Here is a 15570-nt window from a genome sequence, read left to right as displayed (position 1 = left end):
CCTCCCTGCCTTTCCCTAGCAAGGGAGGAGATGGACAGCCCACTGGATGTTCAGGAGCCCACCAATGCCAGTCACAAGGCACCCCAAAATCCACAGCAGTTACCCCTATTCACCGCCCCCCTACCTCCTGCAGGGATGGCCCTCCAGCAAACAAATATCTAGGGGCTACATCCTCTGCTGCAGCTGTGCTAATGCAACAGACTTCCATGCATGCAGTGGAGGTTTCTTTTCCTCTCCTGTTCCCTCCAGCCCACTGTGTGCCCTCAAAATCAGGTCTGGGGGGTTGGGGGATTCTCCAGAGCAGATTTTGGGGGCACACAGGCGAGGAAACAGAGATCCTGTTGCACCAGTCAAACCCCACTGGCACAGCATTGGCTACAGCCCTCAGAATCTTGTCTGGGGATGGAGGTGGGGAGGGACAGCTGTAGGGGACTGTGAGGGGGAACCCAAAGGCGGAGAAAGAATTGAGCATCTCCCTGCCTACCGGTTATTTCCTGCAAATACCATGCACACACACAGGTTGCAGTGGAGAAGCACTGTATAGGGTTCCTCAACATTGGCTTAATGACTCTTCTGGGTCAACTGGAGGAAAGCTTAATTAATTCTCAGGCATATAGAAGAACAAGCCTAGAAGAAGAACAAGCCTAGAAGAAGAAGGAGAACATGGCTTTAGCAAAGGTAAGCTCTGTCTCACTAATGTTTTAGAATTATGTAAGAGTGTCAAGATGCATGTGGTTGGGCAGTCTACACATCAAAGCGGCACCACTGAGTAGGGGGTGGATTGTAAATGTAAATGTTTAAACGTGTGGTGTAGTGGTTAAGGTGTTGGACTACAACCTGGGAGACCAGGATTCGAATCCCCACACAGCCATGAAGCTCACTGGGTGACCTTGGGCCAGTCACTGCCTCTCAGTCTCAGAGGAAGCCACAGAGGAAGGCATTGGTAAACACGCTCTGCTTACCATGAGAACCCTGTTCATAGGGTCACCATAAGTCAGAATTGACTTGAAGGCAGACCATCCATCCATCATCTCATCCATCCTCTTCTCCCAGGCATTTTAGCATGTGTTTTTAAATTGCTTTTTAAAATGTGTTTTTAAATTTGTATATTTGTTTTTAATGTTTTTAATTGTTGTAAACCGCCTAGAGAGCTTCGGCTATGGGGTGGTATACAAATGAAATAAATAAATAAATAAATAATCCTCAGTTACTAAATTAGGGCAGCCCAAGACTCACTCTCTCACTCTCTCTCTCTCTCCTGGCCCCAGACTTTCCAGCACCTCCAAGGCAGGATGCAGGGACCTATCTGCAGGCTTAAAGAAACCTAGAAGCACACAAGCATACGTTACGGATCACCGTAGGAACACAGGAATCTGCCTTATGCAGAGTCAGATGCATTGGCCCATTTAGCTCACTACTGCCTACATTGGCTGGCAGTGGCTCTCCAGAGTTTAAAGCAGGGCATCCTTCCCAGGCCTACCTTGAGATGCTGGGAATTGAACATGGGACCTTCTGCATTTGAAGCATGTGTGTATGGCAAAAGCCCTCCCCCGAGACACCTGGCCCCAGGGAAGAGCAAGTGCATGCAAGCAGGCCACATCCACATCATCCTTCCCACCTCCGAAAGCCCCTCCTGCCAGGGGTATACTGGGGATCCACAGGAAAAAGGAAAAAAAACTAGAGGCCCGAAATCAAGCCAAAATGGCAAAAGATAAACCGGCCATGTAAGTAGACCTGCAAGCCATGCATCGATTGCTTAAGGCAGTGGCCAAAAGATGGATGCAGGGAGGCAGGAGATGGAAGAGCCGAAGAATGTGCTGACAACCAAACAGAAGGAGCAGAGAATCGTATCTTTGGCCTAGAAGGCCACAAGAGGGGAAACTGAGTCAAGCCTCCAAAATGGCCAGAGATAACTTCAGTTCCTCGAAAGAAAAGGACATCGACTTCAAGGGACGAAGCAGATGAAATAACCTCAGACTAGCTGGAGTACATGAATGAGCTGAAACCAAAAATACAGTTGAATCTGTGACTATGCTTTTTAAGGAAGGTTGCTGGGCACATTTGGAGTTTTGAGTCAGCGTTGCAGACAGCACCAACCCTGGCCATTTGGCTGCCCCTCCTCCCACCCTCTGGAGCAGTTTTTAAGGATGCCCAGAAGGGTGCAGGAGAGAGGAGACGGGAGGAGTGAGAAGTCCGTTGCGTGAGGGGAACAGCAGTGTTGTATACAACCCGCTGCAGGATAGCAGAAAGAAGACAACCTTGTGACCTTTGAACCCCGTCCTTGGTTCTAATACAAGGGAATCAGAGCTTTTATCTGACCAAAGCAGTCAAAACCAGGTTCAACTCTTTGGCCAATGCAGATCGAGGCACCTGTGTTGTTGAAGCTCGGCAAATGCAGGTTGGCTGGGAAGACAAAACGCTTAGGGGACTCACTCCCAGGCTCGCCACAGATGCTGTCAGTCTTTGTAACAATCTCTAAAGATGGGGATTGGCTTCTGTACTCCTCCACTGGAGTCTCTTACAGATACGTTTTCTCCAAAACTGCAAACAGAAATTGGAGAAGGCCTTCCTGAAAAGGCCACCATGGAAGTCGTTAGTCCTCCTCACACAGATGGGAATTTTTGTGGGGGATGATTTTTGGCTGGATGAACTGGGGCTGAACGGTCATACCGCCAACATGACGTTGCGTCAGCCTGGGCAGCCATCTGCACCTTGGCAGAGAGACATCCTCTCAGGGATTCTGTTTGGAGCGAGGCGTGGGCAAGGGCCATGAGGAGCATCATATGGAATTTGTCAGTGGGGTGCCAAGGCCGTCATCCCACTTAGTCCAGGGGACAAAGAAATGATTCCAATCACATACGTGGCTGGAATATGAACGTGGAGTGGCCACCTGTTCTCAGCACTGAGAATGCACCAGCATCCTCCCCACTAGTGATTCTTGGCAATTGGCATTCAGAAGCACGCTGCCTCCAGTCCAGCAGTGGAGCTCAAGACACAATGCTCTTTCAACTCCACCTTCATAAGTGCTGTTTAATTTAAAACCAGCTGGGGGATTCTCATGCCCAAGGTGCAGTGAAATTAATTCAGCAACCCAGACATCCGAGACTTGCTGAACGCATCCCGGCCTCTGGTTCTGCTCTGCGCTTCCAGAATATGCCGAAAGAACATTAAAGAGGCCACTTGGCCTTAGTCGTCCATGGGAGAAGAGGGTGCACCATGGCAGATGTATAAAGTGTGGCAGAATCTTGACGATGGTGAGAATCTTGATGGCTGAGGTAGGGCCTGCCAGAGGCATTTTGCTGCCTGAGGCAAAGGAGAAGATGGCATTTCCCCAATTCCATGCACAAAAGGGGATCAGCCCGATAGTAAAGTCTTACTTCAACGCTGGAGATGGGACAGCATCTTCCAATCCTCTTGAGGGCAGCAGGCTACCTTAGAGAGTGTCAGGGAGGCCACAGGGCACACACACAGAACTCTACCCTGCAGAATCTGCCACTTAAGTCTAAGGGTGGAGGAGAAGTTAGATTCAGCTCACACTTAAAGATGAACCTACCCCATCCATACTTTCCAGAACGACATGCAAACCGAAACACAGCCATCTTTCTAAATTTGTGCTTTGCAATGCAGTTCTCCACCCGAGTAGTGTGGCCAAAAATGCATATACTGAAGTGTGCACGAAATGTCTACAATCATGAAAACGGCATACAAAACTGCACTGTGTTAGAGAAAATTGTGTTGCAAAAATGTGTATGTTAGGCAAGATTGCATAGGAACATGTATGCTAAGAGACACACTAAAGTTCTCATGAGTTTGCATAAGGACTTTAAAAAATGCACCCAGAGGTGGAAAGGTGGAGAACTGAACTTAAGAGTGGGAAAATGAGAACTGGAAAGAAATGGACAGATTCACACATTCCTACCAGAGGCAGGCGCCTCACTCTGCCCAATGGGAGGGCCGGTCCTAGGCTCAAGATACCAAGCAAAGTATAAAATCCATCAAGAAAAGTATACAGATGAGTGAAACTAGGTAGGAATTGTTACCAGGATTTGGTTTTTGGTTTTATTCCCTAGAGAAATAATAAGCTTTGCACCCTCAGACAGAGAAATATCACAGGGAGGGCCCTCTCTCCTATTCTCATTGCCAGAGACAGACTTCCCCTAACTAAATACGTCAGTGCTACGATCCATCCTACTCAAATTATTATGATGCATGTTTTTAAAAAATAGCCCTGTGACAATTTTAAAAAATAAATAAATGAGAGAGAGAGACTTTGGGGACCTGAGCTTGTCTCGACACTGAATTGGCTCAATTACTGTATGCAATTTCAAGGCTACCTTGGGGTGGGAGGTATGTGTTGGGGGGAAGGGGTGGGGCGGAGAAAACAAACATCCTGGCCAGTATTGCGTTGATGGAAAGGGTATAAAGGAGCAGGTGGTCCAGAAAGTAGCCAGATGCGAACAACAGGAGGCAGGAGAGGAAGACAGCCTACTAGCGAACCTTTCACACCCACCAAGATGCCAGAGACCTCTCTTCCAGTTTACATCCTCTGCCTACTCACCTTGTCTTCAGCTTGTTACATCCAGAACTGCCCTCGCGGAGGAAAGAGAGCATTCCCAGACACAGAAATCAGACAGGTAAGAGAGAGAGACAGCCTGGCTCGATGTACCTGCATTTGTGTGTGTGGTGTATCTGCCTGCATGAGAAAGAAACTGCTTTTCTACTACTTCAACAGCTTTCATCGTGTTGCAAGAATGGTTCCAAATGTGTTCTCGATTGCTTAGCTCTACAGGGATCTCCCCTTATGGAAGAGCCCTGAGAGAGCTGCAACCACTATAGTGAGACAGCAGATAGGGGTGAAGGAATGTCTATATGTGTGTGTGTGTGTGTGTGTAGGGTATTTACACACACACATACACACATTTATATCTGGCAGACAGAAAGACACTTAGGAACATCAACCGATTTAAATTTCTGGCTTAATTAATCAAACAGACGATGTGCAGAAGTGGTCTCAGAGAGCACTTCTATAAAAGGAAGGAAAAGCCTCTGCTACCAATGGGGCTCGCAAAGCATGGCTTTGAGAATTCTGCTCCTACCCACCTCTCCTGCCTGTGCTAAGCAGGGCACCTCCCTCTCCTTTCACCACCTGCAGAAGCTTTCAGTGCTGGCAGAGCCAAGTGTGTTTGTCTGTGGGCCACATTTGTCCCACAGGTTGCCAGCAGCAGCCAACCCACTGGATAACCATGTGCAAGCTGCTCTACTTTATTTCCACACCCTTCGGTAAATTGGACATAGCGTAACCCTACCTTCAGGGCTGCAGGAAGGTCATGATCTATGCACAGCTCATGTGCATGAATTCGATTTATAGGCATTTTTATGCCAATACCAGTGTTACAGCATTTCTCCCCTTTAAATGCTCTTTCCTGGGGGAATGGGGAGTTGTTTGCCTTTTTACAAGACTTTGATTGGCAATTCCTTTGCAAAGGGCCTTATATCTCCTCTTCGTGGCCATTAACTGTGATGCACATAAAATGTCCAATTTATGCCTATGGCTGCAATCCAGTGCACACGTTCCTGGGAGTAAGTCCCCTTGAACCCAATGGAGCTTCCCTCTGAGTAGACATGTGTTGGACTGCAGCCTTCATCAATTAAACATGAGTGCAGTGCAATCCTATATGTAGCTACCAGGGCTGCCAGGTTCAGGGCCTGAGAATGATCCTGTATCTTTAGGAGAAGAGAAAGTTGGCCAAGTGCAGGTGTTCTTGCAACCCTGTAATGGGAAAAACCACAAGGTGGAATTCTCCCTTCCCCCTGCACAACTTTGAAAGATACAGAAGACATCTTGGTTGCCAGCCCAGCCTCCAAGAGGTCTTCTGTATCTTTAAAAGTTGTGCAGGGGGAAGGGAGAATTCCACCTTGTGGTTTTTCCCATTACAGTGTTGCAAGAACACCTGCACTTGGCTGACTTTCTCTTCTCCTAAAGATACAGGATCAGTCTCAGGCCCTGAACCTGGCAACCCTAGTTAGCTACTCAAAAGTAAGCCCCATCGAGTTAAGTGGGACTTATACCCAGGAAAGTGAATGTAGGGATGCAAACTTGATTCCACAAAATGGGGGTGGGGAACCTGTGGCCTCCTACAACAGCTCCCATTATCCTGACCATTCGGCCATGCTGTCTGAATTAATGCTTACACCCCTACTATTTTTAATCACTTTCTCTGTGCCCAGACCAGAAAAGTGTCACCAACTGATAAGAAAAAAGAGCCTGGTCTGCTCTTGTGCCTTTTATGGCAGCTTTGAAATAAGCAGATGGTTTTAACAGCATGAAGTTTATCATGTGCTAATAGCTGCGCATCATGCTACCGTTAAAAGATAGCTGCGCTAGCTAGCTGAAAAGCCAGCAAATTTACTCCAGTACGAAAAGGAAATCTCCCACCTGGTTTTAGGTTCTCTGTGTTTGAAACAATCCTTTCAACGTAGTACAACTCCAGGTTAAACCATCTGCTTCAGAACAGCCCTGTTACATTCAGCTGTTCTGTTCTGTAGGAGCCTCATTGTGGACGGATGAGAGCAATTTAAAAGCAGTCACCATTTAGAACTGAGTTGTATCAGTGGAGTTACATCAGTGTTAAGTAATCCAACAGATGATTCTCTTAGCGAGGATCGGCCTGCTAAACTTAATGTTCAGATCTGCGATCAGTGACAGATAAGGAGCTAAACTTAATGTTCAGATCTGCGATCAGTGACAGATAAGGATTGCTTGGTATGACAGGGGTTTAAAAAGGCTCTTTCTAAACCTTGTTAAAAAGAAAATGGATTCAAAGAGAAACACATCACTCTGCTCAATGGAAGTGGAGAGGAATATTAAATATATAATGATTAACTAATATGCTGCCTATATCCTAAATTTACTAGGATAGGTAAATCCTGGTAGGGGTCTATGAACTAGACATAAGAGTATAAGAGCCTTGGGAATCCTGTTGTTCTGAGCTATGGGCACCTCTTTGCTTGCTTGCTTATTTATTTATGTCCACAGGACCCTAGAATCATAGAATTTTATAGCCAGAAATTACCTTAGAGGTCATCTAGTGCAGTCTGGCCAGTGCAGGAAGACCAGTGTGTCACATTTAACAAAAGGAGCCACAATGGTGTATTGCAACCTTGCATTACCATTTAAAGCCCAGCATATTAGACAGAACAGCTTGCAGCATGACTCTATGCATGTTTACTCAGAAGTAATCTCCACTGTATCCAGTGAGACATACTCCCAGGAATGTATGTCTAGGATGGTAGCTGCAAATGGCGTTGAAATGGGATTAGAAAAATTCATCCTTGAGGATAGGTCTGTATTAGCCATCATGGTGGCAAGAAACCTCCAGCTTCAGAGACAATGTACCTTTGAACACAGGGAAAGAGATTCCCTTGCTTGTCCACTTCTCAGCAACATCTGGCTTGTTGCTGTGGAAAAGAAGATGCTGGACTGGATGGAAGCTCCATCCAGTCCCGCACACAGTAGTGACTGGTGGTTCAAATGTCAAGGGGGCAATGGAATCCGCTCTGTGTTTTAGTCCAAACTTTCAGCACCTTGGACGGCTCCTTGAAAATTCAGACTAAAACCTGGAGTGGATTCCACTGCCCCACTGACATCAGAGCTACCAGTCACCACTGCCAGCACACCTGTAGCCACGTTGCCTGAGCCAAACTCCATGCTATCCCTTCATTCTTTTTACCCCGTAGTGCATCCCATGCGGTCCTGGAAACAAAGGGAATTGCTTTGGCCCCAGCATCTGCTGTGGAGAAGAGCTTGGCTGTTATTTTGGCACCTCTGAAACTCTGCGTTGCCTGGAAGAAAATTACCTGCCTTCCCCATGCGAGGCTGGTGGAAAACCCTGCAGTGCAGGCGGGAGATGTGCTGCATCTGGAATTTGCTGCAATGACGGTAAGTGTCAGGGACAAATAAACCTCCCCAAGAGGCAAGGCCGGATCAAGGTGGTTGGGGACCCTGGTGCAGTTCCTCAAAAAGAGCCCCCCTCCCCCAGAAAGGAATGCATGGCTTAATTTTTTTAAATCTTATTAAAATATTTGTGGACAAACGGAAGGGAAAGAACAAAGGGTTTCAGTTACAATAACAAGAGGCTACTGTAAGGACAGAATATGGGGAAACCGATTGGTTCCTCATCGGAGAGGGTATGAGACAGGGGTGTATTTTATCACTCTATTTGTTTAGTCAATATGCAGAACATATCATACGGAAAGCGGGATTGGACCAAGATGAAGGAGGGGTGAAAATTGGAGGGAGAAATATCAGTAATTTAAGATATGCAGATGATACCACACTACTAGCAGAAACCAGTAATGATCTGAAACGAATGCTGATGAAAGTTAAAGAGGAAAGTACAAAAGCAGGACTACAGCTGAACGTCAAAAAGACTAAAGTAATGACAACAGAAGATTTGTGTAACTTTAAAGTTGACAATGAGGACATTGAACTTGTCAAGGATTATCAATACCTTGGTACAGTCTTTAACCAAAATGGAGACAATTGTCAAGAAATCAGAAGAAGGCTAGGACTGGGGAGGGCAGCTATGAGAGAACTAGAAAAGGTCCTCAAATGCAAAGATGTATCACTGAACACTAAAGTCAGGATCACCCAGACCATGGTATGCCCGATCTCTATGTATGGATGTGAAAGTTGGAAAGTGAAAAAGGCAGATAAGAGAAAAATCAACTCATTTGAAATGTGGTGGTGGAGGAGAGCTTTGCGGATACCATGGACAGTGAAAAAGACAAATAATTGAGGGGTGCTGTTGTTACAAGATCTGAACAGGGTGGTTTATAACAGATGCTATTGGAGGTCGCTGATTCAAAGGGTCGCCATAAGTTGAAATCGACTTGAAGGCGCATAACAACAACAAAGTTTGTCTCTCCTTGTTTCCAAACAAAACTGTGACCAGAGCCAAGCAAATGGGGCATATCCCATAGAGATAGGGAGGGACATTTGATTTCCACATCTGTCATAGTACTGCCACCCAAATGGCAACTCTCGAATGGGAACAGGAAGTGGAAGGTAGTGTGTCTTTCTAGTCTCTTCTGTGCAAACAGGAAGTTAAGGTTACAGCCCTAATTACTTCACTATGGGAGTAAGTCCCATTGAACTTAAATGCACTGTGCTTCCGAATATCAGTTGCTGGAAACTGCAAGAGAGGAGAGTGCTTTTGCCCTCAGATCCTGCTTGCAGGCTTCCCATAGGGTTCTGGTTGGCCACTGTGAGAACAGGATGTTGGATCAGATGGGCCTTTGATCTGATCCAGTAAGGTTCTTATTTTATTCTCTTGCGGTTACCTCCCCTGTTGTCTTCTTTGGCTGCCTCTTCTCTAGCCCAGGTATAAGTAATGAATTCTACCCACAAGAACCCTCTGATGCCACACTTACTAAAACCAGTAGTGCAATAGCAAATTCAGAAGTGGAAGGTCCCTTCATGATAGTCACAGCCACACCCCCTCCTATCCTTTTATTTTCTTCTGCTGCTGCTGGGTTGAGAATGAGCTCCTTAGTAATGCCTTCTCCCATAACAACAGATGTCCCTAGGAGCCAATAAGCATGAAAGGGGAGAGTGTTAGCTACTGAGAAGAGTCTTCTTAGTGGCTGACTCACTTCCTTTCTCTCTGATTGGCTCCAATCAGCAGGAAAGGACAAGGAAACATATTAGAAGACTCTTCTCAGTGGTTAACCCATTCTCCTTTATGCTGATTGGCTCACAGGATGCTGGAGACATTGGGACCCTGCTGGGACCCTGCTCCCAAAAAAATTAAGGGGTCTAAGACCCTGACTATAACCTACCCAAGGGCCAAGTGTTACTGGTAACTAGGGATGGATCTTTCCATTTCGGCTCTCTCCATTTCTTATTTTTCCAGCCTTAAATGGAATTTTCCACATTTCTGCAGCAATAAGCAATTAAAAAAAAATCCACATGAAAATTCACCAGCATTTTAGTGTGACTTTCTCCCAGTAAACACAATTATGTATGCAGTTTTCACTAACATACCCATTATGCAAGCAATTTATCCTAATATGCGTTTTTGTATATTATTTTCACTGATATAGTCTTTTATGCATTCTTTCCTCTAGTATATGCACTTTTGCAAAATTCAGATACATGCAAATTTCAAGGGATGGCTATGTTTAGGTTCGTGTATTATTTCGGAAAGTGAAAATTAGGAGGATTTGCCTTTAAATTCTGCAAACAGAATCTCATCCCTCTCCCATCTCTACTGATGACTATGGTGACAGAGGAGCAAGGGTGAAAACCTCTACACAAACCCACCCCAGCTTAGAAACAGCCGTGAAGGTAGCAGCAACCATAGCGTTAGAAGTATTTTTAAAGGGATCTGACTCCTCAGACACCATCTCTTACAATCCCTTGTGGAGCTGTCTGCAAGCACAACAGGTGGATGGAAGTCTGCATGCTGTGCTGGATGGGGCTGGACTCTCCCTGAATCAGCAGGTCCTTAGTTTGGGGGTACACCCAGACTCTGCTCTTAACCTGGAGAAATCAGACCATGCCTCAGCCACTTGTGAAGTGCAGTAAAAATATCTAAAACACATTTCAGAACAGGTGATGCGCAGATCAAGCGGGACAGGAACAGGAGCTGTTTAAAATATATATATTGGCCACCCTCCTTGAATTTACACGAGATATAAATTGTGCCAATATGACACAATCCTGAGATAACAACCTCTGAAATGTTGCTTACGACTAACCCAAATGAGTTCCTGTTGGGTTCATTGATGATTAGGGTTGCCAGGGTGTGTGTGGAAGACTCTGTGTTGGAAGGACTCTGTGTGCTGCTGCAGCAGCTGTGGCCACTTACTCCACAACTCTGCCATCCTGTTTTTTCTCTGCTCCAGGTGTATGAAGGAGAGGGGCTGCCTGAGGCAGCGCCTCAGCGCACGCCTTGGTATCGCGCAAAGTGTGACGCTAAATGCACACTTAGCATTGCACTTGTGGTTGCCTTGGAGAAGAAGACCATGGAAGATTCTTTGTTCTTACCGCTCTACTTTGTTTTGTTTTTTGATAACTGTTATGCTATGATGCGGGAACTACCGTATTTTATATCTAGTTACTGCAAATGTTATTTGTTATTTAATTTTGAGAATTGTTATTTAATTTTGACAATTGTATTATTTTATTGATGTATTATGTTTTATTGATGTATTGTTATGTTCGTGTTTTTTGTACGCCGCCTTGAGGGCCTTTTGGCCATATGGCGGGGTATAAATTTAATAAATAAATAAAATCCCTGAGACTGATCCTGTATCTTTAGGAGAAGAGAAAGTCGGCCAAGTGCAGGTGTTCTTGCAACCCTGTAATAGGAAAAATCACAAGGTGGAATTCTCCCTTCCCCCTGCACAACTTTTAAGGATACAAAAGACCTCTTGGTTGCCAGGCCCAGCCTCCAAGAGGTCTTCTGTATCTTTCAAAGTTGTGCAGGGGGAAGGGAGAATTCCACTTTGTGGTTTTTCCCAATACAGGGTTGCAAGAACACCTGCACTTGGCTGACATTCTCTTCTCCTAAAGATACAGGATCAGTCTCAGGGATTGAACCTGGCAACCCTATTCATGATGCCTCCTACGCAATCACAAAAAGATTTTTTGTTTTTTGCTCTTCCTTCTGTAGAGAGCTGTAACGCTGATGCTGCGTGTGTGGACGAAAACAGCGAGAGAAGTCGAATGGCCTCGGAAAGAAACCTGACTGTGCTGGACAGCTCAGCAGGAGATCTCCTCCTCAAGCTGATGCATATGGCAAACGGAAACAGGCAGCAACAGGGCAAGCAGCAGTTTTACTGAGGCCGGGGAAGAAGACCCAGTGCTTGGAACAGGAGTTCTCTTACTTACGTTTCAAAACACCCTCTGGAAAAAAAGAGTCAGAAGAAGCCCTAAAAGATATAAAGAAAAAAAAACATTGGGAGATTAAAATGTAAATACACAGCAAATAATAAAAGTCTTTTATTGCATTGTGTGGCACATTTTGTCCTGTGTCATTTATTCATGGAAACAGAGTTACAGTTCCTAGAGTTCCCTAGGAAGAGGGATTGATTGTTAAACCACTCTGGGAATTGTAGCTCGGTGTGGAGAATAGGGGTGTCTTAACAACTCTCAGCACACTTAACAAACTTCACTTCCCAGATTCTTTGGGGGAAGCCATGATTGTTTAAAGTGGTATGATACTGCTTTAAATGTATTGTATGGATGTGGCCGTGGATGTGGCCTTAGTTAGATCAGTGATCTCTTCAAATGTCTCCCCTCTAGCACATGGTGCCAATTGCTACTTGTGCTTGAAAGTGTCCCTTGAGAATAAGTTGACTCGTGATCAACCAGGGGTTGCCAATTTTTCTGGGTCGTGGGCATATTTGGAGTTTTGAGAGAATGCTGTGGGGCACCAGCCACAAAATGGTTGCCGTGGGGGGTCTGTGGCATAACACAAAATGGCTGTCACATCTAAAAGAGCAGGAAGAAGAGATGGAAATATAGAATACCCGCCTTATCAATGGAAAAAAGGCATCTACATCAACCACTGCCATGCTTGCTCACAGAAAAAAAAAAAGGAAGGGTGGGTGTCTAGTCTTGGCTTCCAATGAGATGTGGCATGTTTAAGGGGGCATGGTCAGTGCAGGAGAGGCCGAGCCCATGCAAAACAGGAACTGAGTAGGAAGAGCAAACAGTCATGTGTCGTGGGTTTTTGAGGGGATATTTACTGAGACCCTTTGCAGGTGTCATAGAAGGCACAGTGGCACCACATTGGTGACCCTGTGAAAAGCCCGTGAGTGGTGCCAGCAGACGTTAGGCCCAGGCATTTGTCAAGGCCCAATGACTGCTGCTGATTACATCAATCAATCCTCCTGGCTCTTGCCATCTTCTCTACTAGCCACACATTCAAGCTGCAGAATTATTACCAAATATTTTGTCTGATAAATATCAGAAAATTAGTGGCGCTGCCTAGATTAGGGGCTCCCAAACTGTTGTGTCTGGACCACCAGTGGCTCATGGCTTCATTCAGGTGGTCCGCAGCATGTTTAGACTAGAGACAGCACATCCATCACAGTAAATATTTATCTTGATTTTTAATTGTATTTTACTTTCTTTTCTCATTTCTTATGTTGTGTCACAATTTAAATTCTATGTAATACAATAAAAGACAATATATAGGACATAAAAGCAGGAATAAAAAACCTATGGCATCTAGCACAACACATTAAAATTGCTGCCACAGGCAGACACAATCATGAATAAAGTGGTCCATCAAGATGCAGTAATTTTCAAATGGTCCACGGGTGGAAATGTTTGGAGACCTTGATCTTGTTGTAACCGCTTTGGAACTTCTCTCTCCTAATCCCAGACATTTTAGGGCTGTTTGTCCTTATGCAATAGCAAGGGACAGTACTTTGTACATTCCTGTTATGCATTAGCAGAGAATTTCACTAAGATGCATCTGAGTTAAGCTGTGTGGTTTACCTGAAAGGAGCAAGCTTTCACCCTGCATTCAAATCATGGAGACTTTAGACTTCGTAAAATAAGAAAAGCTACCTATATTTCTAGAAATACATAGCTGATAGAAAAGGCATAACTAACTAAGTTGGAGGCACAATGGCCAGGCTTGGTCATTCACCCCATGCTAGAGGAGATGAATAAAGACAAAATGTCTCCTCTCCCTTGGCTGAATGGAGGAGGAGGAAGAAGTGGATGGAAGTAAGGTCAGCTCCCTGAGAGTATCGGTTTACAGTGGAAGGAAGACAGGTAGAGGAACACAGGTAAGATTAGACGGTCTAGCCACTGGAGGATCCTCTCTCTATCTCCCTTTAGGAATGCAAAGAGAACCAGATAGGAGTGGTTCTTGCTATACCTCCAACATGATGTCGTCTTCATCTTTGCATGTGCAAAGAGAAGCTTGTTTTCCAAGGGCTGAGAAAAATCTGGCTCTGGATAAGGCAACTCTGGATTTTGGTGGGCCCTTAGAAAAGAACAACACTGTGGCATTCTCCACAAGCCCACAACCCTCAGAGCATGCTCAGCCCCCCTTGTACACCTGAAGATGGGCCTTAAAACTGTTCTTGGACCAAAGCACCTCTGCTCATTGTAGGGCATGACTGAAGACAGCCGTAGCTTTCGTACACCTTCCCACAAACATATCACCCATGCTCGCTATCACCCTGAAGATACATTTCTTTTTCACCATCCTCATTTCTCTATGGCGTATAAAGCAGAAACACCCCCTCCCATGCCTCTGTTCCTCCAACCCCGCCCTCTTGCAGTACCCCTGGGCTTGATCCCAAACAGCTGTTGTGGGTGGGGAGCAGGGAGGGGCGAATCTGTCAAATGCTGTTAAGTTCAGTTCTCCATATTTCCACTCAGTTTGCTATTTAAAAAAAAAGACCTCATGAAAACTCATCAGCATTTTAGTACTAATTTATCCTAATACACACATTATGTATGCATTTTTGCCCAAAATACACATTTTTGCAAAGCACTTTCCCCTAATATAAAGCATTTTTATGCTATGTTTGCTAATTCATGCATTTTTATGCACACGTTACCCTAGTATATGCATTCTTGTACACATTACATGGCTGGAGAATTATATTACAAAATTTGGAAAAGTGCAAATTTCAAAGGATGGCTGTGTTTCAGTTCTCATATTGTTTCAGAAAGTGCAGATTAAGTAGGTTTGCTTTCAACTACGAACTGAATCCAATTTCTATATCCCATCCTCAGTGGGGGGCATGCCACCTCATGGAATAAGAGGAGAGGTCCTCTTGTGGATAAGGAATTGGTTAAGAAGCAGAAAGCAGAGAGTAGGAATAAACGGACAGTTCTCCCAATGGAGGGCTGTAGAAAGTGGAGTCCCTCAAGGATCGGTATTGGGACCTGTACTTTTCAACTTGTTCATTAATGACCTAGAATTAGGAGTGAGCAGTGAAGTGGCCAAGTTTGCTGACGACACTAAATTGTTCAGGGTTGTTAAAACAAAAAGGGATTGCGAAGAGCTCCAAAAAGACCTCTCCAAACGGAGTGAATGGGCGGGAAAATGGCAAATGCAATTCAATATAAACAAGTGTAAAATTATGCATATTGGAGCAAAAAATCTGAATTTCACATATATGCTCATGGGGTCTGAACTGGTGGTGACCAACCAGGAGAGAGACCTCAGGGTTGTAGTGGACAGCACGATGAAAATGTCGACCACAGTGTGCGGCAGCTGTGAAAAAGGCAAATTCCATGCTAGCGATAATTAGGAAAGGTATTGAAAATAAAACAGCCGATATCATAACGCCGTTGTATAAATCTATGGTGTGGCTGCATTTGGAATACTGTGTACAGTTCTGGTCGCCTCATCTCAAAAAGGATATTATAGAGTTGGAAAAGGTTCAGAAGAGGGCAACCAGAATGATCAAGGGGATGGAGCGACTCCCTTATGAGGAAAGGTCGCAGCATTTGGGGCTTTTTAGTTTAGAGAAAAGGCGGGTCAGAGGAGGCATGATAGAAGTGTATAAAATTATGCATGGCATGGAGAA

At 45.0% G+C, this 15570-nt stretch overlaps 1 protein-coding gene across 1 annotated transcript; it reads left to right on the top strand.

The window, feature by feature from the left end:
- The first annotated feature begins 4464 nt into the window (after positions 1-4464).
- LOC133364414 (vasotocin-neurophysin VT-like) lies at positions 4465-11941 on the top strand. The gene is made up of 3 exons (XM_061584888.1): positions 4465-4634; positions 7738-7939; positions 11679-11941. Exons 1-3 carry the CDS (start codon positions 4515-4517, stop codon positions 11846-11848), a joined length of 492 nt encoding a protein of 163 aa, XP_061440872.1. The 5' UTR covers positions 4465-4514; the 3' UTR covers positions 11849-11941.
- Positions 11942-15570: the final 3629 nt, after the last annotated feature.

Source organism: Rhineura floridana, chromosome 9 (genome assembly GCF_030035675.1).
Source record: "Rhineura floridana isolate rRhiFlo1 chromosome 9, rRhiFlo1.hap2, whole genome shotgun sequence".
NCBI classification, from domain to species: Eukaryota; Metazoa; Chordata; class Lepidosauria; order Squamata; family Rhineuridae; genus Rhineura; species Rhineura floridana.
This window is presented reverse-complemented; position numbering and strand designations above follow the sequence as displayed.

Excerpts from the sequence above, each read along its gene's own strand:
- LOC133364414 (XM_061584888.1), top strand. The coding sequence starts at position 4,515 with ATGCCAGAGACCTCTCTTCCAGTTTACATCCTCTGCCTACTCACCTTG. Across the intron at positions 4,635-7,737 it reads CAGACACAGAAATCAGACAG|TGCATCCCATGCGGTCCTGG; the intron begins GTAAGAGAGAGA and ends TTTACCCCGTAG. Across the intron at positions 7,940-11,678 it reads TGGAATTTGCTGCAATGACG|AGAGCTGTAACGCTGATGCT; the intron begins GTAAGTGTCAGG and ends TTCCTTCTGTAG.